General features: G+C 39.5%; 1 protein-coding gene across 3 annotated transcripts in view; it reads left to right on the top strand.

Annotated features, from left to right (window-relative positions):
* Positions 1-18,619, top strand: part of PPEF1 (protein phosphatase with EF-hand domain 1) — a 113,482-nt gene extending 94,863 nt beyond the window's left edge. For all 3 annotated transcript variants that reach the window (XM_082718378.1, XM_082718376.1, XM_082718377.1), the window contains 4 exons: positions 8,670-8,776; positions 15,418-15,581; positions 17,135-17,219; positions 17,999-18,619. In XM_082718378.1, coding sequence (XP_082574504.1) covers positions 8,670-8,776; positions 15,418-15,581; positions 17,135-17,219; positions 17,999-18,207 — 565 coding nt within the window. In that variant the 3' untranslated portion in view covers positions 18,208-18,619. The remainder of the gene's footprint in view (positions 1-8,669; positions 8,777-15,417; positions 15,582-17,134; positions 17,220-17,998) is intronic.
* The last annotated feature ends 7,050 nt before the right edge of the window (positions 18,620-25,669 follow it).

Here is a 25,669-nt window from a genome sequence, read left to right as displayed (position 1 = left end):
TTATTTTGATGTCGTTCCAATAGTTTATTTTTGCTTTTCTACCCCTTGCCTCAGAAGACCTATCTAGAAAAAGTTGCTATGGCTAATGCCAGAGAGGTTACTGCCTGTGCTCTCTCCTAGGATTTTTATTGCTTCAGGTCTCACATTTGGGTCTTTATTCCATTTTGAGTTTATTTTTGTGTATGGTGTAAGAATGTGGTTTCATTCCTTCCACGTAACTGTCCAGTTTTCCCAAAGCCATTTGTCGAAGAGACTGTCTTTTCCTCATTACATATTCTTTCCTGCTTTGTTGAAGATTAATTGACCATATAACTGTGAGTTTATTTCTGGGTTTTCTATTCTGTTCCATTGATCTCTTTGTCTATTTTTGTGCCAGTAACATATTGTTTTGATTACTACAGCTTTGTAATATAACTTGAAGTCTGGAATTGCGATAATGCCAGTTATATTTTTATTCTTCAAGATAGCTTTAGCTTGAATAGTTCACATTTTCTTTGACCATTCATCAGACCATTGATGGAAAGTTGTCTCTTTTCCACTTTTTGGCTATTATGAATAATAATGTTTTGAACATTGGTGGGCAGATTTTCTGCATACATATGTTTTCATTTCTCTTGGGTATATACCTGAAAGTGGAATTGTTAGATTATATGGTACCTTTATTTTTAACATTTTGAGTAACTTGTAAGCTTTTATCCCCAAGGGTCTGCGTAATTTTACATTCCCACCAGCAGTGTATGAGGATTCCAGTTTTTATACATCCTTGCCAACCCTTATTATGATCTTTTTTATGGTAGCCATTTTAGTAAATGTGAGATAGAATCTTATTGTGGATTTGATTTGCATTTTTCTAATGACCAGTAATATTGAGGGCCTTTGTATGTACTTATTGGACATTTGTTTATCTTCTTTGAAGAAATGTCTATATCAGATCCCTTTTCAACTTTTTTTTTTTTAAAGATTTTTATTTATTTATTTGACAGACAGAGATCACAAGTAGGCAGAGAGGCAAGCAGGGGGGTGTGGAGCAGGCTCCCTGCTGAGCAGAGAACCCAATACAGGGCTCCATCTCAGGACCCTGGGATCATGACCTGAGCCAAAGGCAGAGGCTTTAACCCACTGAGCCACCCAGGTGCCACCTTTTTCAAAGAAGATTTTATTCATTTATTTGAGAGAGAGAGAGAACAAGCAGAAGGAGGGGCAGAAGGAGAGGGAGAAGCAGACTTCCTCCCCTGCGCAGCAGGGAGCGTGGTGTGGGTGTTCAATTACAGGACCCTGGGCTGATGGTGCAAGTCAAAGACAGACACTCAACCAACTGAGCCACACAATCGCCCCTCCTTTTTCAATTTTTAATTGAGTTATTATTCTTTTTATTATGGTGTTACAAGAATTCTTGATATATCCTATACACATCACTTATTAGATAAATGATTTGCAGATAGTCTCTCTCAATCTGTGGGATATATTTTCCCTTTCCTTATGGTATTATTTGCAGCACAAAATTCTCAATTTTGATGAAATCCAATCTCTCTCTCTCTCTCTCTTTTTTGCTTGTGCTTTTGATGTTGTATTTAAGAAGCCATTGCCTAACTCAAAGGTGTGAGGATTTATTCCTATATTGTCTTCTAAGAATTTTATACATTAAGCACTTACATTTGGGTATCTGATCCGTTTTGAGTTAATGTATGTGGTGTGAGGTAGGGCTTTAACTTTATTCTTTTGCATGTGGCTATCTAGTTGTCCCAGCACTAGCAGTTGGAAAGACTATTCTTCTCCCAAGTAATTGTCTTGGCACATTTGTCAAAAGTCAATTGACGATAAAGGTATAGGTTTATTTCTAGTCTTTAAATTGTATTCCATTGATCTGTATCTCTATCCTAATGCAAGTGATACACTGTCCCGATTAGTGCAGCTTTGTAGTAAGTTTTGAAACTGGGAAATGTGAGTTGAACTTTGTTCTTGTTTTTTAAGATTGTTTCAGTTATTCTGGCACCCCGGCATTTCCATATGAATTTTAGAATCAGCTTGTCAACTTCTACAAAAATGCCAGCTGGGATTTTGTTAGGGATTATTTTGAATCTGTAGATATATTTGGTGGCCATTGCCATTTTATTTTTATTTTTAAAAGATTTTATTTATTTATTTGGGGAGGGGGAGACACAAAGGGAAAGGGTGAGACAGAATCTTAAACAGACTCCCTGCTGGGCACAGAGCCCAACATGGGGCTCAGTTTCTCAACCCTGAGATCATGACCTGAGCCAAAACCAAGAGTCAGATGCTTAACCGACCAAGCCACCCAGGCCCTCCTGGTTATTGCCATTTTTTTAAAAAAGATTTTGTTTATTTATTTGACAAAGACACATTGAGAGAGGGAACAAAAGCAGGGGGAGTGGAAGAGGGAGAAGCAGGCTTCCTGCTGAGCAGGGAGCCAAATGTGGGGCTTGATTCCAGGACTCTGGGATCATGACCTGAGCCTAAGGCAGATTCTTAACTGTCTGAGCCAACCAGGCACCCATGGTTATTGTCATTCTAATTATTAGGTCTTTGAGTCCATGAGCATGTAATATTGTTCTATTTATTTAGCTCTTTAATTTCCTTGAAGAAAGTTTTGGTTTCTCTGTGTAAAAATCTTGAATTTCTTTGTTAAATTCATTTCTGAGTATTTTATTCTTTGTAGTGCTATAGAAAGTAGAATTGCTTTCTTAATTTACATTTTTGGATTGTTCATTTCTAGCCTATAGAAATACAATTGTTTTTTGTATACTGTGCAATCTTGATTAACTTGTTTATTAATTCTAATAGTTTTTAGTAGGTTCCTTGGGATTTTTTATATACAAAATCATACTATTTCTGAATGAAAATAGTTTCACTTTTTTCCCAATCTGGATGCCTTTTACTTCTATTTCTTGTTTAATTGTCCTGGCTACCCTCTAGACTAATGTTGACTAGAAGTGGTGAAAGCAGATATCCTTACTTTGTTCCTGTTCATAAAAGGGACACATTCAGTCTTTCACCATTAAGTATATCAGCCATGTGTTTTATGTAGATGCCTCTCATCAGATTGAGGAAGTTCCCTTCTATGCCAAATTTATTGAGTGTTTTTATCATGAAAGAGTGTTAGAGTTTGTCAGATGCTTTTTCTGTATCTATTGAGAGGATCATGTGTTTTTTGTTCCTTTTTAAAAAATTAATATGATATTTTTAAAATTTCAGATATTAAACAGACCTTGATTCCTTGGATAAATCCCACTTGTTCATGGTATATAATCCTTTTTATACATTGCTGGGTACAGTTTGCTGGTATTTTATTGAGGATTTTCCATCTATATTCATTTTTTTTTTAAGATTTTTATTTATTTATTTGACAGAGCAGGAGAGGACAGGCAGAGCAGCAGAGGGTGAGGGAGAAGAAGGCTCCCCACTGAACAGGGAGCCTGATGTGGGGCTCGATCCCAGGACCCTGGGATCATGACCTGAGCCGAAGGCAGTTGCTTAACCAACTGAGCCACCCGGGCGCCCCAATATTCATTTTTTTTTTTTAATTAAAAAATTTTTTCAAGCAATCTCTATATCCAACATGGGACTCAAACTCACAACCCTGAAATCAAGAATTGTGTGCTCTACTGACTGAGCCAGCCAGATGCCCCTCCATCTATATTCATAAGAGGTGTTATAGTGATGTGTAGTTTTCTCGTGATCTTTGGTTTTGGTGTCAGGATAAAATATTGACTTCGTATAATAATACGGGTATGTATAACAAGATGGGTAGTATGCTCAATACTTTTTTTGAGGAGTTTGTGTGATTGGTATTAATTTTTCTTTAAATGTTTGGTAGACTTCACCAGTGAAGCCATCTCATCCTGAGCTTTTCTTCATAAGAACTTGTTCGATTACTTACTCAATCTTTTTATCTGTTCTAAGTCTGTTCAGGTTTTCTATTTCTTCTTAGTCAGTTTTGGTAGTTTGTATCTTTATAGGAATTTGTCCATTTCTTCTGGATTATCTAATTTGTTGGTGTATAATTGCTTATAGTATTCCCTCATAACCTTTTATTTCTGTGAGGTCAATTGTGATGACCCCTCTTTCATGCCTGATTTTAGAAATTTGAGTCCTTCATTCCTTTTTTCTTGGCCAGTCTAGCTAAAGTTTGTCAATTTTATTGATCTTTTTGGAAGAACCAATTTTTGGCTTCGTTGATTTTCTCTATTGTTTTTCTGTTTTCTATTTCATTTACAGGCACACCTCAGAGATACTGCAGGTTCAGTTTCAATCCACTGTAATAAAGCAAATCTTAGGGTGCCTGGGTGGCTCAGTAGGTTAAAGCCTCTGCCTTCAGCTTAGGTCATGATCTCAGGGTCCTAGGATCGAGCCTCACATTGGGCTCTCTGCTCAGTAGGGAGTCTGCTTCCCCCCTCTCTCTCTGCCTGCCTCTCTGCCTACTCGTAATCTCCATCTGTCAAATAAATAAATAAAATCTTTAAAATAAATAAATAAATAAATAAAGCAAATCTTACAATAAAGCAAGTCAGGAGAATTTTTCAGTTTCCTAGTGCATATAAAAGTTATGTTTGCATTATACTGTAGTCTGTTAAGTGTGCAGTAGCATATCTAAAAAACAACATATATACTTTAATTTTATTTTTTTTTAGGATTTTATTCATTTATTTGATAGACAGAGGTTACAAGTAGGCAGAGAGGCAGGCAGAGAGAGAGAGAGGAAGCGAAGCAGGCTTCCTGCTGAGCAGAGAGCCCGATGCGGGGCTTGATTCCAGGACCCTGGGATCATGACCTGAGCCAAAGGCAGAGGCTTTAACCCACTGAGCCACCCAGGTGCCCTATACTTTAATTTTAAACTACTCTATTGTTAAAAAAAAGGTAGTCATCATCTGAACTTTCAGCTCGCTGTAATCTTGCTGGTGGAAGTTCTTGCCTCCACCTTGATGGCTGCTGACTGATCGGGGTAATAGTTGCTGAACACTGGGGCAGCTGCAGCAATTCCTTAACATAAGACAACAATGAAATTTGCTAGATTGATTGGCTGTTCCTTTTATGAACAATTTCTCTGTGGCATGCAATGCTATTTGACAGCATTTTCCCCCCAGTAACTTCTTTCAGAATTGGAGTCAGTCCTCTCAAACCCTGCTGCTGCTTTATCAACTAAATGTATATACTATTTTAATTCCTTTGTTGTCATTTCAATAATCTTCACACCATCTTCACCAGGAGTAGATTCATCTCAAGACACCACTTTCTTTGCTCATCCTTAAGAAGCAACTTGTCATTCATTAAAATTTTACCCTGAGATCTCAGCAATTCTGTCACATCTCCAGGCTCCACTTCTCATTCTAGTGCTCTTGTTTCCAACACATCTGCAGTGACTTCCATCACTGAAGTCTTGAACCCCTCAAAGTCATCCATGTGGGTTGGAGTCAACTTCTTCCAAACTCTTGTTAATGTTGATACTTGACCTCTTCCGATGAATCACACATGTTCTTAATGGCATCTAGAATGGCGAATCCGTTTCAGAAGCTTTTCAAATTATTTTACCTGGATCAATCAGAGGAATCACTATCTATGGCAGCTATGGCCTTATGAAATGTTTTTCTTAAATAATAAGACTTGAAAGTCTAAATTCCTCCTTGATCCATAGGCTGCAGAATGAATGTTGTGTAGCAGTCCCAGAACCATGAATCTCACTGTCCATCTCCATCAGAGCTCTCAGGTGACCAGGTGTACTGTCGGTGAGCAGTCATATTTTAAAAGGAATCTTTTTCTGAGTAGTAGGCCTCAACAGTGGGCTTAAAATATTCAGTAAACCATGTTGCAAATAGGTGTGGTGTCATTTAGGCTTTGTTGTTCCATTTATAGAGCCCAGGCAGAGTGGATTAAACATAATTCTTGAAGGCCCGAGGGTTTTCAGAATGGTGAATAAACATTGCCTTCAACTTCAAGTCACCAGCTACATTAGCCCCTAACAAAAAAGTCAGCCTGTCCTTGGAAGCTTTGAAGCCTGGCAGTGACTTCTCCTCTCTAGCCGTGGAAGTCCTAGATGGCATCTTCTTCCAGTAGAAGACTGTTTCATGGGCATTGAAAATCTGTTGTTCAGTGGAGCCACCTTCATTCATTATTTTGGCTAGATCTTCTGGATCCCTTGCTGCAACTTCTACTCAGCACTTGCTGCTTCACCTTAAACTTTAATATTATGGAGGTTCCTTAAACCTCATGAGCCGACCTTCACTAGTTTCAAACCTCTCTTCTGCAGCTTCTTCATCTCTCTCAGCCTTCATAGAACTGAAGAGAGTTAAGACTTTGCTCTGGATTAGGCTTTGGCCTAAGAGAATATGGTGGCTGGTTTGATCTTCTAACCAGACCACTTAGACTTTCTCCATATCAGCAATAAGGCGGTTCCATTTTCCTATCATTTGGGTTTATTGGGATATCACTTTTAATTTCCTTCAAAAATTTCTTTCTTTGCATTAAAAACTTGGCTAACTTTTGGGCACAAGAAGATTAGTCTTCAGCCTCTCTTGGCTTTCAACATGCCTTCCTCACTAAGCTTAATCATTTCTAGCTTTTGATTTAATATGAGAGGGGCGCCTGGCTGCCTCAGTCAGAAGAACATGTGACTCTTGATCTCAGGGTTGTGACTTTGATCCCTACATTGGTTGTAGAGATTACTAAAAATAAATAAATAAACTTAAAAAATATAAAGTGAGAGACCTTTGACTCCCTTTAACTTGAACATTTAGAGGCCACTGTAGGTTTAATAATTAGTCTAAGTTCAATATTGTTGTGTCTCAGGAAATAGGGAGGCTCAAGGAGAGAGAGAGAGATGAGGGATGGCTGGTCGGTAGAGCAGTCAGAACAGATACAATATCAATTAAGTGGCTGTCCTATGTGGGCATAGTTTGTGGCACCCCAAAACAATTACATACTAAAATTAAAGATCACTGATCATAGATCACCATAACAAAATAATAATGGAAAAGTTTGAAATACTGTGAGAATTACCAAAATGTGACAGAGACACAAAGTGAGCAAATATTATTCGAAAAATGTCATTGATAAGCTTGCTCAGTGCAGGGTTACCACAAACCTTCAATATGTAAAAATACCTTAGAAGTACTATAAAACATTTATGCCTATAGTTTTCCTCTATTCTTTATTCTTTCCATCTGTTTTCTTTCAGTTTACTCTTTTTTTCCTAGTTTTTGAAAGCAGAGATTATGTTATTGATTTGAGATCTTTTTTAATATAGGCATTTGTAGCTGCAAATTTTCTTCTAAGCACTATTTTGGTTATGTCTCATGCGTTTTGACATATTGTGTTTTAATCTTCATTTATCTTAAAGTATATTCCAATTTCTCTTGTGATTTCTTCTTTGACCCATTGATTATTTAAGGATTGTGTTGTTTGATTTCCTTGTATTTGGGATTTACCCAAATTTCTTTCTGTTATTAATCTCTAATTTATTCCCTTTGTAGTCAGAAAAGATACTTTGTATTATGTTAATCATGTTAAATCTATTGAGACTTACACTGTGGCGTAGCATAGGATCCATTGTGGAGAATGTTCCATATGTGATTTAGAAAAATGTATATTCTGCTATTGTTGGGTAGAGTGTTTTATACATATCTATTAAATTTAGTTGGTTTGTAGTGCTGTCCAAGTCTTTTATATCCTTTTTTATTTTCTGCCTCATTGTTCTATCCATTATTGAAAGTAGAATATTGAAGTCCCCAACTATTATTGTTAAATTGTCTCTTTCTCCCTTCAATTCTGTCTGTTTTTGCTTCATATAGTTTTGGGCTCTGTTGTTAGGTTCATATATGGCTACAATTGTTGTCTTCTTGTCTGACTCTTTTATCATTATAAAATATCCCTCTTTATCTCTAGTAATATATTTTGTCTTCAAGTCTATTCTGTCTACTATTAGTTAGAGTGTAGCCACTCTAACTCTCTTATGGTTGATGTTTGCATAATACACATTTTTTTTGTTCTTTTGAGCTCTTTGTATCTTTGAAACTAAAGTGTATCTCCTGTAGAAAACATACAGTTGGGTCTGCCCTCTCTGCTTTTTGGGGGAGGGGATATATGACTCATAGCCACTTTACTTCTCTCTTCTTCCTTTATTTAGAATTTATTTTTGTAAACGGTCAAGGTGGTTTAGCATTCAGACAGATAACTATGCTAGCACTGTGTTAAAAAAAATAGCCCCTTTCCACTGAATTGTAATACCCCCTTTGTCATATATATTATTCCCATATATAGTTCACTAAGGTTATGCAATTTCTATTACGTTCTGCTCATGCATCTGTCTTCTTTTGTGTTAATACCTATTGTTTGGTTTTAGCAACTTCACAGTAAATTTTAATGTCTGCTATAGCAAGTCCCTCTTTATTTTTCTTGTTTTTAAAAATTATCTTGGATATGCTCAGACATCAGTTGCTTATGTAAAACTTGGAAATCAAAAAGAAAACACCAGTGGTAATCCTTTTAAAATTTCACAATACATGCACATACATACATACATACAAAAACACTGACCACCTACTAACAGGGTATGTGTGTAGTTAGGCAGTTCATTTGAAGTGGAACACATTAAAACAAGACACAGTGGTATGGTTTATGTGTCTTTCTTTCACCCAATAATTGTTTTGTTACCATAGGGTGAATACTATGGAAAGTAGTGCCATCAGGATATTGAAAGAGAGAATGCTTTCACGAAAAACTGACCTCATTCGTGCTTTCCAACTTCAAGACCGCAGTAAATCAGGTAATAAAATGATGTTATGCTTACCATTTCTTAATGTACCAGCTTACATAAAAATCAGTTTTTACTTATTTTTTTTGCTCCCTTAAGATTTCAGTTTTCTATTTTTACTAACGAGGAAAGATAGAGATAAAAATAAAATATAATCCATTATGTGCTTGAAAAAAGCCATATTCCTCCTTTGCAGGAAGTTTCTTTCAACTTAAAACAACAACAACCCTTCTATTTTGGTATCTCAGACTAGATACTCCATAAGGCCCTCCTGCTAAGTAACAGCTAGCTTCTAGAGGATAAAGAATTTTAATGCATCTACCAGCCTCACAGTAAGATAAATATGTAGGAAACATTTTATTTCCCCATGAAAGGTTTTTTGAAACCATATTTGGGGCATGGAGTAGCAAGCAAGCACAAAATAGTAGATTGTCCTGAGGGCAAATGCTAATTTTGGTGTAACACTCAATCCTGAGACTAAACCATGGGATAAAAGAAAGATGGATAAGCTGAATCTGAGAGTTCTACATTAAGCCTGGGCCCTCAAAGAGGCTACGGTAGGCCTATGTTTGTAGTGCCCCCCACTCTTGGCAAGCAAATGCAAATCCATGTTCAAGGGATGCATCCCTAATTTTGGCCACTAATGTATCCAGAGATTAAGATCAACCACGAGCTCATAACCAAAGATTGTGAAACAGCGAGGCAAGCTACCATGAGTAAGAGTCAACAGAAAGAACAAACTACAGATTTAATTCCCTAAAGACATCAGATATTAGAATTTTCAAATGCAAATACAAACAACTAAGAAATGTTTAATGAAATAAAAGATGGAATTGCAGACATGCATTTGAAAACAATTTGAAGAACCAAATAGATAAAAAAATATACTTGTTTAAGAAAACCCATAACGGATGGGTTAAACAGAAGATTAGACATTGCTTAAGAAGGAATTAGAAATATTAAGTGTTATGGACAGTAAAGTCAAGTCTAACATACATCTACTCAGGGTCTCAGGAGAAAAGACTGTAAGAGAGGATATATTTGACATGATTATGGCTGAGACTTTTCCAGAACTGATAAGCCAACTCACATTCACAGGTAGAGAAGTACAGTGTTTCTCAAACAGGATAAAAAAAATAAATACACACCTATAACACTTGTGGAGAAACTACAGGGCACCAACAGCAAATAAAAATATCTTGGGGAGCACCTGTGTGGCTCAGTGGGTAAAGCTTCTGCCTTCAGCTCAGGTCATGATCTCAGGGTCCTGGGATGGAGCCCTGCATCAGGCTCTCTGCTCAGCGGGTAGCCTGCTTCCCCCTCTTTCTCTGCCTGCCTCTCTGCCTACTTGTGATCTCTCTCTCTGTCAAATAAATAAAATCTTTTAAAAAAAATCTTGGAAGCAGAGAGAAATACACATTGCTACAAAGAAAAAACAGTTGTACTGTTATTAGACTTCTCCATAGTTGCAATAGAAACCTGTAAACAGTGGAATCATATATAAAAAATACTGAAACCAAAACTTAGAGAAAGATACAACATGAAAACACAAGACCAAAGTTGTAAGAGCTCTATTAATATTAGACAAAGTAGATTTCAAGGAAATATACATTACTCAAAATAAAAAGGGACACTTTGTAATGATAAAATAGTTTGACAATTGAATCCATTCTAAATGTATATGTATTGATTTATAGCCTCAAAAATATATTTAAGAAAATCAACAGAACAAATAAAAGTAGATAAATCTACCATAACATTGGGAGATTTTAATACCCCTTTGACTAAAAGAATTAACGGACAAAAATATTAGTAGACTTCCCCTAAAAGACGTATATAGAACTCTGCACCCAACATTGCAGAATATACATTTTTGTCAAGCACAAATGGAACATTTACAAATATTGATCATAAACTGGAACAGAAGGCAAATCTCAACAAATTTTTGTATAAGAAACATACAGAATAAATTTTCTGTCATAGTGAATTGACAGAAGGTAGCCAGAAAATTCCCTGGGGCTTAGAAATAAGAAATATAATGCTAAATAGCCCTTAGATAAAAGGAAAAATAACAGTGGAAACTAGAATTCTGCAACTGAATGAAAATGCAACATATTGAAACTTATAAGATACAAGTTAGAGAAGCACTGAACATACATATATTTTAATATTTTAAAAGATGAAACTAAGATCAACAAAGTAAAAAAATAAAGATTCTTTGAAGAAACTAGTAAATCTGATAAAACACTGGTAAGGAGACAGACAGAGAAAGAGAAATAATCGATGCCAGAATTGAGAAGAGAGATGTTACTACAGACTTTACAGATATTAAAAAGCTCATAAGATGTATTATAGAAACTCTTATGCTCGGGCACCTGGGCTTTGTCATTAAACATCTGCCTTTGGCTCAGGTCATGATCCTGTGGTCCAGGAATTGAGCCCTGTATTGAGCTCTCTGCTCAGCAGAGAGCCTGCTCCTCTCTCTCCCATTTGCCCCTCCCCCTGCTTGTGCATGTGCTTCTCTCTCTGTCAGATGAATAAATAAAATCTTGGGAAAAAAAAAGAGACTCTTGTGCTAATAATTAACACTTTATATTAAATGGACAAATTCCTAAAATACGTTACACATACCCACTGTCTTGCCAAAACAGACACAAAAAGAAATAGAAAATCTCAACAATCCTATAACTGTTGAAGAAAATGGATATGAAATTTTGCAGTTTGTCCCAAAGACAGCTTAGTTCAGATAGCCTCATTAACCATTACAATATACATTTAAGAATAAAACCAGTATTACAAAACTCTTCCAGAGAATGGAAATACAAGGGATATTTCCAAGATTATTTTAGGAGGTCAGCATAACCTTGATACCAAAACCCAACAAAAACATTATGGAAAAGGAAAGTTAATAGCTAATCTTGCTCATAAACTTAGATGAAAAAAATCCTAAATAGAATATTAACAAAAGGTTAAATTACAACCAAGTTTGGTTTAGTCTAGAAATGTTAGGAATTGTAGCTTGTTTTAACATTCAGAAATCAATCAGTTTAATTCACTGCTTTAACAAAATTAAAGAAGTTATGATTCTCCCAAAATAAGAAAAATTGTTGGATGTGTTTTACCTTGATATCACACTTAGAAAACTAAAAACAGAAGAAAATTTCCTTAATCTCATAAAGGATGTCTAACAAAGCCTATAGAAAAAAGCACACTTGATGGAGTAATGTTGAAACCTTTTCTTCTAAGATGGGGAATGAGAGAAAGATGCTGAATAATTCCCATCCCCCAACGTGTCCATAGCCTAATTCCCAGAATCTCTGAATGTTACCTTACTTATATGGCTAAAGGGATTTGCAGATGTAATTAGAACAATGATCTTGACCTAGGGAGACTACCCTGCGTTATCTAGGTGGAATCGATATAATCAGGATGGTCCTTTCAAGAGGGATGTAGGAGGAGTCGGAGTCAGAGGAAAAGGTGATGTGCTGATGGAAGCAAATATAAAACAATACATCCTGAAAACGGAGGAAGGTGCCTCAAGTCAAGGAATATAGGCAGCCTTTAGAAGCCGAAAAGGGGAAGAAAATGGGTCCTCCCATCAGAGTTTCCCAAAGGAACCAGCCCTGCTGACACTTGGACTTGGCCCAGCAAGCAGATTTTGGGCTTCTAATCTCCAGAACTTTAAGAGAATAAATCTGTGTTATTTTAAGCCACTAAGTCTGTAGTAATTTGTTACAGCAGCAGTAGGAAACTAATACAGATGTGTACTGTCAAGATTGTTCAACACTCTATTAGGGATGCTAGCTACTGCAATAAGGCAAGTTAAGTAAGATGATAAGAATTAGAAAGGAAGAAATAAAATGTTACTATGTGTAGACAACATAATCGAGTATACAGAAAACCTAAATAAAGACAAAGAAAAACTCTTAGAATTAATAAGTTAATTTAACAACTTGTAGAACACAGTGTCAATACACAGAAATTGATTGCATTTCCATATATTAGTATATTGGTTAGAATCTGTTGAGGACTCAGAAACCACAGCAATCATTTGAACAGGGAAGTTTAATATAAAGAATTATTAACTAGTTAAAGGTGATTAATTACTAAAATGGCTAAAAGAGAACTCTAAAGGATACAGGAATAGAAATTATAGGGAGCAGCTATTATCTCTAAGGCTAAGAAAGTGTACCCAAGGAAGGAACAAACTTAGAATAGCCCCCTACTCCCTCCAAGGCTAAGATTCAGATCTCATTGGACAGGGAGTGACTGTGGCTCTCTAGGTGGGGTGGAAGTTCACTCAGGTGTCTCATATCAAAGATGATCTATAGCTGGTGGGTCAGGACTGTAGAGGATGGAGCCACCCACTGGGGTGCCAGCAAAACCCTCTTTAGGCTGTGTACCACTGAGTCTCCCACACACTCCTGGCAAGGAAGCCATTCACTCTGGTATTGGTAAAATTGACTAGATAGTGGGTGCCAATGCATTTCCCACACACCTCTGGCAACCATGCTGTGCTATAAAAGCAAGAAGGAAAGCATACCAGAGGTATTTCTTCTGCCAACTCTTAGAGCATCCTTCCTGTGCCCTCTCTTGACATTATACCAGGTGCCAAAAGAGAAATATTTACAGGGTTCAGTTCCAGTATCACAAAACAGGGCAAAGAAGGGTAGATTTGGAGCTGGGGGGGAATAAACTAATAACAGAGCTAAGAATTAACTTTTAGATAATGAGAATCTTAAAAGATACCATTCACAGCAGATAAGCAAGAATTGAGGAACGAGCCTAATGACTGATGTATGAGATTTCTAAAATATTATTAAAGGAAATTTAAAAGGATTGGAATAAGTGGGTAGATATTACTGTGTTTAAGGGCTGAAGTTATCAAGATATAAATTCTTTTCAAATTGAATTATAGGTTCAATGCACCAAAAGGGCATGTACAAAAATGTTCTTAGCAACACTGTTTGTGAGAGCCTCAAACTGGGGATAGCCCTGATGCCCACCAACAGTTGAATGGATATATAAATTGTGTGTATTCACACCACGGAATGCCATACACCAATGACAATAAAGATGCTGAAACTGAATAGAAAACATGGCTGACTCTCATGCACTTAGTGTTGAGCAAAAGGAGTCAGACTCCCCCTGAAATATATACCTCGTGATTCCATTTACATATGGATCAAAAAAGACAAAAGGTTAATTATAGTGATAGAAATCAAGATGGCAGCTCTCCTTAGGAAAAGTGGGTGGTGGTAGTAATTGTGAGAGGCCACAAGGGGGCCTTTTGAATATTGACAGTGTTCTTTTTTTTTTTTTTTAAACTTTGAGTTTTTGTTTAGGTTCCAATTAGTTAACATACAGTGTAATATTAGTTTCAGGTGTGCAATATGGTGATTCAGTACTTTCACATGTCACCCGGGTCTCTTCCCCTGTTTAACCCCATGCCCCCACCCACCTCCCCTCTGGTGACCATCAGTGTGTTCTCTATAGTTAAAAGTATATTTCTTGGTTTGCTTCTCTCTTTTTTTCCCTGTGCTCGTTTGTTTTGTTTCTTAAATTTCACATGAGTGAAATCATACGTATTTGGCGATGTTCTATTTCTTATCCTTGGTGGTGGCTACATAGGAACTCCCTCGTGACAATTCACTGAGCTCTGAATTTATTTCGTGAACTTTCTGTATGTGTTGAACTTTAATTTTTAAAAAAAGAATATGGCCAACAAACACATGAAAAGATGCTCATCATCACTCATCGTCAGGGAAATGCAGATCAAAACCACAGTGAGCTATTACCTCACACTTTCAGAATGGCTAAAACCAACAATACGAGAAACAACAGGTGTTGGCGAGGATGTGGAGAAACAGGAACCTCCATGCACTATTGGTGGGAATGCAAAATGGTGCAGCCACTATGGAAAATAGTATGGAGGTTCCTCAAAAATTTAAAAATAGAACTACCTTTTAATCTGGCAATCACACTACAGGGTGTTTACCCAAAGAATACAAGAGCACTAATTCAAAGGGATACACACGTCCCTATGTTTATAGCAGCATTATCTACAACAGCCAAGATACAGAAGCAATGCAAGTGTCCATGAATGGATGAATGGATAGAGAGTAGTGGTATATGGACACACAATGGAATATTACTCAGCCATAAAAAAGAAAATCCTGCCCTTTGCAATGACACAGATGGAGCTAGAGAGAATTAAGCTTAGTGAAATAAGTCAGAGAAAGACAAATACTGTATGATTTCACTCATCTGTGGAATTTAAGAAATGAAAGAAGCAAAGGGATAAAATGAGAGAGAAAGAGAGGCAGATCAAGAAACAGACTCTTCACTCTGGAGAACACACTTCTGGCTACCAGAAGGAAGGTGGTGGGGGAATGGGTGAGACAGGTGATGGGGATAAAGGGGGGCACTGGTCGTGATGAGCACAGGGTGATGAGTGGAAGTGGGGAATTTCTATATTATGCACCAGAGCTACGGTGCCTGTTGGGACAGATCACAGAGGGGAACAGGAGGAACCCAGGCTTCGAAACCCTGGGCCTTCGAAACTTGGTTCTGCCAAGTAAGTTGCATTTCTTTACCAAATTATCAACCAATGATATGGGCTTTGTTGTTATTGTTGTTGTTATTGTTGTTAGGAAAACTTTCTATGGGCCAGTGGGCCTTCTCCATGGAGAACACTTTGGGGCTGAACTTACCATGGAGATCCCTGAGTCCACATCTGGTAACCACAGACAAAAATGGAAATATTAACTACATGTCCACCTTCCAGGATATCCACATTCAGAAACCTGTGAAAGAGGCAAGTGAAACGTAGCTCCAGCTAAAGCCTGTCTGGAGCGATGGGGCGCCTGGGTGGCTCAGTCGAGTTAGGCATCAGATTCTTGCTTTTGGCTCAGGTCATGATCTCATGGATTGTGGGATCGAGCCCCAAGTCAGGCTCTGAGCTCAGAGTGGAGTCTGCTTGGGATCCTCTCTCCCTTTGCCCTCCACCCCCCACACATGTGCTTACTCTCTTAAAAAGAAAAAAGCAAAAACAGACAAATAAAACCTGGCTTGAGCAAAACACCCTTCAGACGACCTATAAGAGGAACTCAGTCCTCTGAAATGTTGGGGATGGTGCGCCTGCATGGCTCAGTTCGTTAAGCGTCTACCTTTGGCTCGGGTCATAATCCCAGGGTCCTGGGATCAAGCCTCGCATCAGGCTCTCTGCTCAGTGGGGAGTCTGCTTCTCCCTCTGCCCCTCACCCTGCTCTCATGCTCTTTCTCTGACAAATAAATAAATAAAATCTTTCTTTAAAAAAAGGAAAAAGAAAAGTTGGGGAGTGAGAATCATCTAATGGATGGGTGTGGCAGTCTTGGGAAAGGCCTAAGGATGCTCTCCCAGGTACATTGTGATCTGTTTGTGAAATTTGTGCCTTCTAAGGATAGGCAAGATGGAAAAAGAAGGAAAAGGCTTCTGCAAGCAAATCCATGTCAAATATATGATTCTCTGACATCCATTCTTTCATTCAACTCCCCCTTAAAATACTCAGCAGAGCCCCTGTTAAACTGTAAGGGTATAGACTAGCTGACATGACATTTTATGCCTTAAAGACTTGTAAACTTTAGTATCTCTTATTAAAATGAGAATACCGCAGGAAGAATTACCAGACACCACCCCCCATACTTACTAGTTAACAACCCTTTGGCAATTGGTTATAACACTGGCTGAAAGGGAGCTGATGGGGACTGAGATTGGGGTGATTGTTTGCAGGGGAGATAGGAAAGTAAGAGCAGAGGGAAGAAAAGCAAAGTGCGAGTGGGAGAGTGAAACACCCACACGGAGAAGGCTTTAGGCTTTATCTAAGAGGCAGTAAACCGTGATGGCCAAACCCATAGGCCTTGGCTTCAGGCAACTGAGAGTCAGATCCCCTTTACCAACTATGTGAACCTTGAGAAACTGAACTTTACCTGTTTTCTAATCTGGAAAATGGGCATAATAATTCTGTTCCCCGGGCCTCTTGTTGAGGACAGAATGAAATGAAAACTCTCATGGAGGGTTTCCCATGGAAAACTCTCCTCATAGAGCCTGCACTCGGTTTCCTCAGTAAATGTTGGCTGCTGTTCCTTGCTTCCTGAATGGCATGGGCCCTGTCCCCTGACCCACGCAGGCTGCACTTGGTTCCGCATACAAGAGCATGGTCTTGTCTTTGATTAATGAGGGCTGGTCCTCCAAGGAAGGCCTGTCATCTCGATTCTATCTGAATCACATCCTTTGAACTGGTGATAATGTTTTGTGTTTGCTACATTTACTACAATTGACCTGTGTTATTAATTCTATGTGTTTTAACACTTAGAACATCTTTATTTTAGGCTCAGTCTACTCTAATTGAAACTCTGTACAGATACCGCTCTGACCTGCAAATCATCTTCAATGTCATTGACTCTGATCACTCAGGTAAACGAGCGTTGATTAGTTCGATAGCAGTAGAAGGCAAAGGCTAATCTGTTTCTCGGAAAGCAGAATTCAGCTTTCATCTGTTGCATTCTTTGCCCAAACTTGAATTAACCTGGGCTAGGGGGATGAATAAACTTATGTTAAATATTATTATTATTATTATTTAGTTTGTCTAAAAACTGTATTTAAGACCTTACTGTCCCTATAGGCCTCTGTATCTATTGGATAAGAATAGCTCCTTTTATAAGTCACCAGCACAGATGAAAAGATAATTTCCTGGCCATTTAAACATAGTGGTTACTCCAGGCAATAAAAAAAAAAATCATCAGATACTCCCCAACTGCAGAGATCATTGAATACCAAAGGTCAATAATCAAAATATGAAAGTAAATCATTGTCTATAAAACATGGCAGAGCCATTGTTTTCCATTATCTTATTGAGGGCCAGAGTATCTTCTCCCTCTGCTTTGATGTCCCTTTCCCTTAAATAGAGCCCCACAGTCCACAGTCTACCCCCATCCCTTCGGTGTATACTACTTCCAGGTTTGGAATAACCTCAGGACCTTGAGTATAATCTGGACCTGGAATAATCTCAGGTACGTGAAAGTGACATATTGTGTCTTAAATTGACAGTCTGACTTTTTTATTTCCTTCAGTGTCTCGATGTTTGGGCATGTGAGTGAGCTTCTCATTAGGACTCTTCAATCAGTATAAGTCCCCCCGCCTCCATTAGGTGGGTCTTAAAACCAACACTCACACCTTCTTCTTTATTCCTTTAGGCCTGATTTCCATGGAAGAATTTCGTGCCATGTGGAAACTCTTCAATAGTCACTACAGCATTCACATTGAGGATTTTCAAATTGATGAGCTCGCTGAAAGAATGGACTTAAACAAAGATGGAAGCATTGACTTTAATGAGTTTCTTAAGGCTTTCTATGTAGTGCATAAATTGGAGAAGTTGAACAAATCAGATGGCCAATCTCCTTAGCAAGAACGAGGGCTTTCCCTCCTTGTAAACTCTTGGGCCCAAATTACTGGCGCCATCTTTGCAAAACCCTTGTAATTCATAATCAGTAGTAGAGAAAGGTAGACCCCCCCCCCATTCATGCCACAAGCAGATGTATAGTATGGGGTTTGAAGTCCCCATGAAGTGGTAATTGGTAAACTAGGTTAAATGTCAGCTGATAGGATTTGGCTCCAGTGTTAGGACTCATACATTGCCAAGTAGAAACTGGGTTTGATCCTAGTGTTGGCCTCTTGGACCAGGAGACCAGAGCAGTTTGGAAACATGTGAAAGGAACCCACAGAGCACCAGAGAAAAGTGCAACATGTGTGAGTGACTAAGGGATGGGAGGAGGCATACCAAACTGTTAATGGAATAAAATATGTCCGTCTTTAAACTGAATCTTCTTTGGAGACCATAAACCAGTGATTCTCAATCTTGGGGGAACCACCCTTGAGGGATGGGGCCCATATCGAACTCTTGGGGGAAGCTGTAGGAGTATATTGTTTGAAAAAACCTATTTTTTTTGTCTTGTCTGTTGGAGACACAAGGTGAACACAATTCAGATTGAGCCCTACAGTTAAGATCGTTTGCCGCCTTCACGGGGAGATGGGGCTTTGGTTATGCACACGTTGTGCAATTTATTCTACTATCCTGAATGCATATCAAGCATCTAGATTTCTCTCTAAAGGCGAATATGCATTTCATTTTTTTCTAATTTTGAGAACCTTAAGATCTATCAATATGCCAGGTTAGATATCCACAACTACCTGGTACACACACCAGGAATAATGGATAAAATGTAACAAATATCTTTTTTAAATGCATAGCTGAGCTGGTAAGAAAGTAATAGAAAGCCCTAGTGGGCAATAAAAAAACAGCATAATTAAAACTGTAGCAGTACTAATGTTGGACAGGATATAGCCTTTGAGGCAAAAATATCATTAGGGATAAAAGGGGTCATTATTGAATGCTAAGAGGAATGATTCACCATGATGATAAAAGAATTATAAACACATATGCATCCAATAACAGCTTTAAAATTTATAATGCAAAAATTGACGTAATTACTAGGAAAAATTGATAGAGGGAGATTTTTAATACACCTATGTCAGGAATAGACCATTTATATAACAGAACAGTGTATAGATTTTTGGACAACTCAGTTAATCCACTGAATTTTGTGTGTGTGTGTGTGTGTGTGCGTGTGCACGTGTGCGCATGCACTCTGGAATTAATTTTAGATAATACACATTGTTTTCAAGCACACATGGAACATTTATAAAAATTGACCCTCTACTAGACTTCAACACATATCTCAAATACCAAGCAAACAAAAACAAAGATACTACATTCTCTGATAATAATGTAATTAAATTAGAAACAACATAAGATAGCCATATTAATGAGTGAAAAGGAATACAACTGTAGCTCTACCAGAAATTGCTAAAAATAGTTCCCAAGAATATGATGAGTAACTATTTTTAAAAATAGGTGAATAGACTGTTTCTTAGAGAAAAATGTAATTTACTAAGGCTAACTCTAGAACAAAAGGAGGTTCGGAAGAGACACAACCATTAAAGAATGTGACAGCTTTGCAGTGTGTCAGTTTGGCTAGGCTGAACCGCATTTCTCAGAATGCCTGTTCTCGTATGTTTCCGGTTAAAGTGGGTGGCCAGGGAGACTCTTGAGTGATTGGGAAGGCCAAGGGAAGTAGCAGCCATAGTGTAGCTCGCACACGCTGTTGCTGAGCTGCGGAGTCACTTTGTTGGTGTGAAGTGGCCCACAATTGCTCTAAGTTCCCCTGGATCCTCTGTCAGCTTCTCTGATTCCTGGGCCAGGTGTGTGTCAGCTCCGTGATGAGGCACCCGGGCCAGGTGTGTGTCAGCTCCGTGATGAGGCACCCGGGCCAGGTGTGTGTCAGCTCCGTGATGAGGCACCCGGGCCAGGTGTGTGTCAGCTCCGTGATGAGGCACCCGGGCCAGGTGTGTGTCAGCTCCGTGATGAGACACCCGGGCCAGGTGTGTGTTAGCTCCGTGATGAAGGGCCGTGGCTTCCACAGCACGGCCTCATCACCAACGCCAGAAACAGTAGGAAGGGAGTCTGGCTGCGGTCCGTCCTTGTGCGGTGCCGGCTTGTGTGTGTGTGGGTTCGAGCCTGTGTTCATCTTCCCCTCCTGACTACCTACCCTGAGGACTTCGAGCTCCAACACCAGGTAAGGCGTCTTCCAGAACCTGTTTACCCAGATCCCACTTTTGTGTCAACCCCTTCTGCTGGTTTTATGTATCTATAAAACCCCGACTAATACAGAATTTTGTACTGAGAGTGGTTCCAAGAGAGCAATCTTTTTTTTTTTTTTTTTTTTTTTTTTTTTTGAGAGCAAGAGAGAGAGCGAGCGAGCAAGCAGGGGGAACGGCAGGCAGAGGGAGAAGCAGGCTCCCCACTGAGCAGGGAGAGCCTGATGTGGGGCTCCATCTCAGAACCCCGGGATCATGACCTGAGCTGAAGGCAGTCGCGCAACCGACTGAGCCACCCAGGCGCCCCAAAAGAACAGAATCTTGATGAGTGCTCTGAATGTGTACTCCCTGGTGTATACAGAGCTTCTGCCCCATTATCTCACGTGAAAATCCACTGATAATCCCAGGATAGTGGTTTTGAGAAACGTCCAATCCCTGGTGGTCAAGAATGAGTCTTTTTGTTGCTTCCTGAGTATCCTTTGGTTATCTATTTTGGGGGTCCTTTCTGGAACTCTCATCTTCTTCCTTGGGCTTCTAATCTCTGAAATTAAATGCCTTTGTTGGAAATTTTACCTAAAAATGTAGTTAGGTTTTACTGAAGATTGTTACTGAATGTTGTAAAACTCCCGCTTGAAACATGAGTTATCTTCAGCCACATTTCAATTTGACAAAGTATTTATGTACAATATATAGAGAGTTGTGAAATCTCACTTTTAATTTATATTTATTACAAATGAGATGGAACATATTTTTGTTTGGCAGTCTGTTTTCTTTTAAGAAAATGCTTGTTCTTTTCCTCATTTTTTTCCCCCTTTCCTCATTTTTCTTTTTCTTACTGATTTCTAGGAACTTTAAAGCTCTCCTTGATAACAATCCTTTGCTTATCTGGGGAGCAGATTATCTTCTCCCAGTCTGTGACTTTATTTTTCACTTTCTTTCTAATATAAGTATATTCTTACAGTTTTATTATAATTTCAGTTAACATACAGTGTTATTAGTTTGGGGTGAACAATATAGTTCGGGTTTTTTTCAGGTTTCCTTCTGACATAGATTTTTACGCAGAAGGTTTTTTTGTTTGTTCATTTTTATTTCATAGTTCTCAACTGCAATCCAGCTAGACTTGGAGGGGAACAAGGAAAATCTGGAACCCGTGGAGTCGCAGCAAGAGCACAGAGATTGTAGGATATTTGGAGCAGCTGGGGGTGAAGGGGTGCCCTCCTGAGCTACAGAAGGAACGGTCTGGTAGTTAAATGCAAGTCAAATTTAGGAGATTTGTGCACAGTTGGCCATGGTGAGCTTCTTGCTGGTCTTGCCATTCCCGGACCCAGAGTGTTTCATGGTGTCCACAATGTTCCTGCTCTCCCGCACCTTGCCAAAGACCGCGTGCCCGCCCTCCTACCACTGCGGCTTTGGCAGTGCAGGTGAAAAACCGGGAACCGTTTGTGTTGGGTCCAGCATTTGCTGTGGACAAGATGCCAGAACCTGTGTGCCCCAGAAAGAAATTCTTTTTTTTTTTTTAAGATTTTTATTTATTTATTTATTTATCAGAGAGAGGGGGGGAGAGAGAGTGAGCACAGGCAGACAGAATGGCAGGCAGAGGCAGAGGGAGAAGCAGGCTCCCTGCCGAGCAAGGAGCCCGATGTGGGACTCGATCTCAGGACGCTGGGATCATGACCTGAGCCGAAGGCAGCTGCTTAACCAACTGAGCCACCCAGGCGTCCCCCCAGAAAGAAATTCTTACCAAATTTCTCCTCCTAGATGGACTGGCCGCCAGTGTCACAATGACCTGTGACGTCACCACCCTGGCACAGAAATTAGGGAATAATCCTGTGAAAGCAGGAACCTTTATAAGCAAATCCTTTCTCCCTAGTGCTCAGAGCACAGACGTTCTCTGCTGTCACTGGAACTTGGTCCGCCGACAGCTCATAGGAGACACAGCCCGAGGGCTTGTGGTCCCCAGCAATCCGGAGGAACACAGACGGGTTGACCGATGGCTTGGTGGCGTGGGATGCTCCAGGGCGGCGTCTGCAAGCCCCAGGCAGAAGTTTTAAATGTCAGCTTACCCAGTTTGTCAGTCTTTTCTGTTGTAATTTATGCTTTTTGCCTCTTGTCTAAAAACAAATATTCTTTCCAACCCTGGAAATACAAAGATACAGTCGTTGCTTATTGTTTGCGGGCTCTGTATTTGCAAATTCCCCTACTCACTGAAGTGTGTGACCCCAAATCCATATTTATGGTGGCCGGGTGCAAGTAGTGAAATTTGGAGTCAAACGTGTACCAGTTGAGGGCAAACACGGCGATGCTCTGCCTTCTGGTTTGGTTCTCCTACTGTGAATGAATGTCCTTCACCTGGGCTTAATTTAGGGCCCCATTTGTTTTGTGTTGGTGATTTCAGTGTTTAAGATGATCCTCAAACATAGTGCTGAACGGTTTTCTAGTGTTGTTCCTAAGAGCAAGAAGACCCTGGGGCGGGGGGGCGGGGATTGAGATGGAGACGGGAGGCAGGGAAGTGGTTGGGAGAAAACAGGTGTATTAAATAAGCTTCCGGGGCTGGGGGCTGAATGCTGCTGACCCCAGTTAATGTACCTATGAAGTGAGGTGTCCTTGAACAGAAACACACATAGAGGAGGTCTGTCATGGGTCACTTGACAAAAATCTTGTGACCAGAGGCTCTCAGGGACCAAACCTTGTATTCCCTGGGAGCAGAGCTTCGGTATTCACAAAACTGTACATTTTAGGATTTCTGTGAAATCTCCTGTTGGATTTTGCTGGGAACTGCCTTAAATTTATAGATTAACCTGGAGAGAATTGACATTTTCACTGTATCGAGTCTCCCTATCCATAAACATGGTGTATTTTTCCCAATTAGTTTAGTCTTCTCTAATGTCTTAATAGTTTTTCATTATCATTACAATCTGTTCAAAAAGATTTATTCTATGATACCTGATGGGTTTTCTCCTATTTTATTTGGTTCAACTCTTCTGGCTCTCTTGTTCGTAGGGTTTAGTTCTTTTAGGATTTGTTTTCTTCCTTTCTACTCTTCATTTTATATGTATGTATTTGATAATCTCTGGTTGTGTCTGTGTTGAGCGTTCCTGGGGGTATGATTCTGTGTGCAGACTCTCGATCAGGTTGGATGGGTCCCGCGTGGGCTCTGTCATTTTTTATTGTGAATCCCTCCCTAGCAGGGCTTTTGGGGTTTTTTTCCCTGGGTAAAATCCCATAGTCTCTGGTTGTGGGCGCAACTCTCGAGAGAAGTTTTTTGTTTGCTTCTGCCTTGGGCCAAGATAGTATCCCTGCTTGAGGAATAATTCTGTTACTTTTGAGTCTGGCATTTCTGAACTATGTGGGTAGAGTAAAAGCAGCGCGAATTGTGGTCCTGCGGTTTTGAATTCTCAGAAAGCTTTTCTTTTTTTCCCACCCAAAGCCCTGTGTCCTGTGGTCTCTCTTGTTTTTAAATCTTTTCATAAATCAAAGAGCCCTTTGAGGGTCTTGGCTTTATGCGAAGTACTCAGTTCCAATTCCCTACCTCCCAAAGCTTCATTTATTACCCCTGTGTGGGAATTAACACCAAACCCCTGGGTTCTGGAGACAAATACCCATTAGTGCAAGCATTCGCCCCTGTGCTGTCCCACTTCCCTCTTTGTTTCTGGCACCCGGGGATTTGCTTTTATTATTCGTGAGCTTAACTGCACACTTAAAATAATTATGTTACATTTTACCCAGTACTTCTAGGTGATTATGGTAAGAGGATTTTCAAGTTGTCTGAGTCCACCATATTGCTAAAAGCCAATAAATAGATTTTTTTTAAAATCTATTGCTCTTTGTTAATAATTTTGAGCCTTCGTATTTTTACTTAGACAATGATTGATGTTCACAATATGCCACGATGCTGGAATTACACAATATTATCACTTAGTGAGTCTCTGGTAAACTTCAGTAGAACTTCTCTCTCAATAATTCTCTTCTTTATTTTAAAAAAAAAAGATTTATTTATTTGACAGATCACAAGCAGGCAGAGAGGCAGGCAGAGAGAGGGGGGAAGCAGGCTCCCCGCTGAGCAGAGAGCCTGACTTGGTGCTCCATCCCAGGACCCTGGGATCATGACCTGAGCCGAAGGCAGAGGCCTTAACCCACTGAGCCACCTAGGTGCCCCAATAATTTTCCTCTTCAATGTTTTTAATTTTTTTTACACAAATGGGATATTTTTTTTATATACTTTTTTAAAGAAACAAGGGCCCCTTTTTTCCCCTTTATAACATAATCATGGCCTTCATCACCCTTTCTCCCTCACCTAGGGAAGCCACGCGAACCCACAATATGGCCTTCTGTGTTTTTATCCGTCCCACATGAACCTATGCAGACTTCGATCTGTCCTCGTACAAGCATGTGTTTACATACGCAGTAATCCTTAATGCAGTTTTATTATTGCATACTGTATAAAAACGACATTCTAGTCTACATATTTCTCTGCATTTGTCTTCCCTCAACCAATAAGACCTAATTGAAATCCCTACAAGTTATAATGCCTCTAATTCTTTTACAAACGCACACATCATGAGTGTACTGCTTGGTGAATTTCCACAAGGAGCACACCCATGTAAGCATCCAGATCAAGATCAGAACCTGGGGCGCCTGGGTGGCTCAGTGGGTTAAAGCCTCTGCCTTCGCCTCAGGTCATGATCTCAGGGTCCTGGGATCCAGCCCCGCATCGGGCTCTTTGCTCAGCAGGGAGCCTGCTCCCCCCCCCCCACCTCCTCTCTCTGCCTGCCTCTGCCTACTTGTGATCTCTGTCTGTCAAATAAATAAAATCTTAAAAAGAAAAAAAAAAAAAGAGACAGAACCTGCAGTGTCCCAGAGTTCCCCTCACGCCTCCTGCCGTGTTTCTCCCCCTTCCCCCATCCAAGTGTAATAATCACTGTGATTTGTAGCCGCGTCGGTTATTTTTTGGTCTGCTTTGTGTCCATGGAGTCATTCAGTACCTCCTTTTTTGTGCGACCTTGTATTTATGACATTCACAAGGTGGTGGTATGTAGTTGTCGTCTGTTCATTCTGGTTATTCTCCAACCCCTGTTGTGTGAATATACCAGAACTTATTTATCCACTCTGCTACTGACAGACTTTGGGGTAATTACGGACCCTGTTACCATGAACCCTTTGGTTCACTGATTTTTCTTTTTAATGGCCGTATAATAATTCCGTGCTATGGA

Source organism: Mustela nivalis, assembly GCF_964662115.1.
Source record: "Mustela nivalis genome assembly, chromosome: X".
NCBI classification, from domain to species: domain Eukaryota; kingdom Metazoa; phylum Chordata; class Mammalia; order Carnivora; family Mustelidae; genus Mustela; species Mustela nivalis.
Note: the sequence above shows the minus strand (reverse complement) of the source record. Positions and strands in the feature narration are given on the sequence as shown.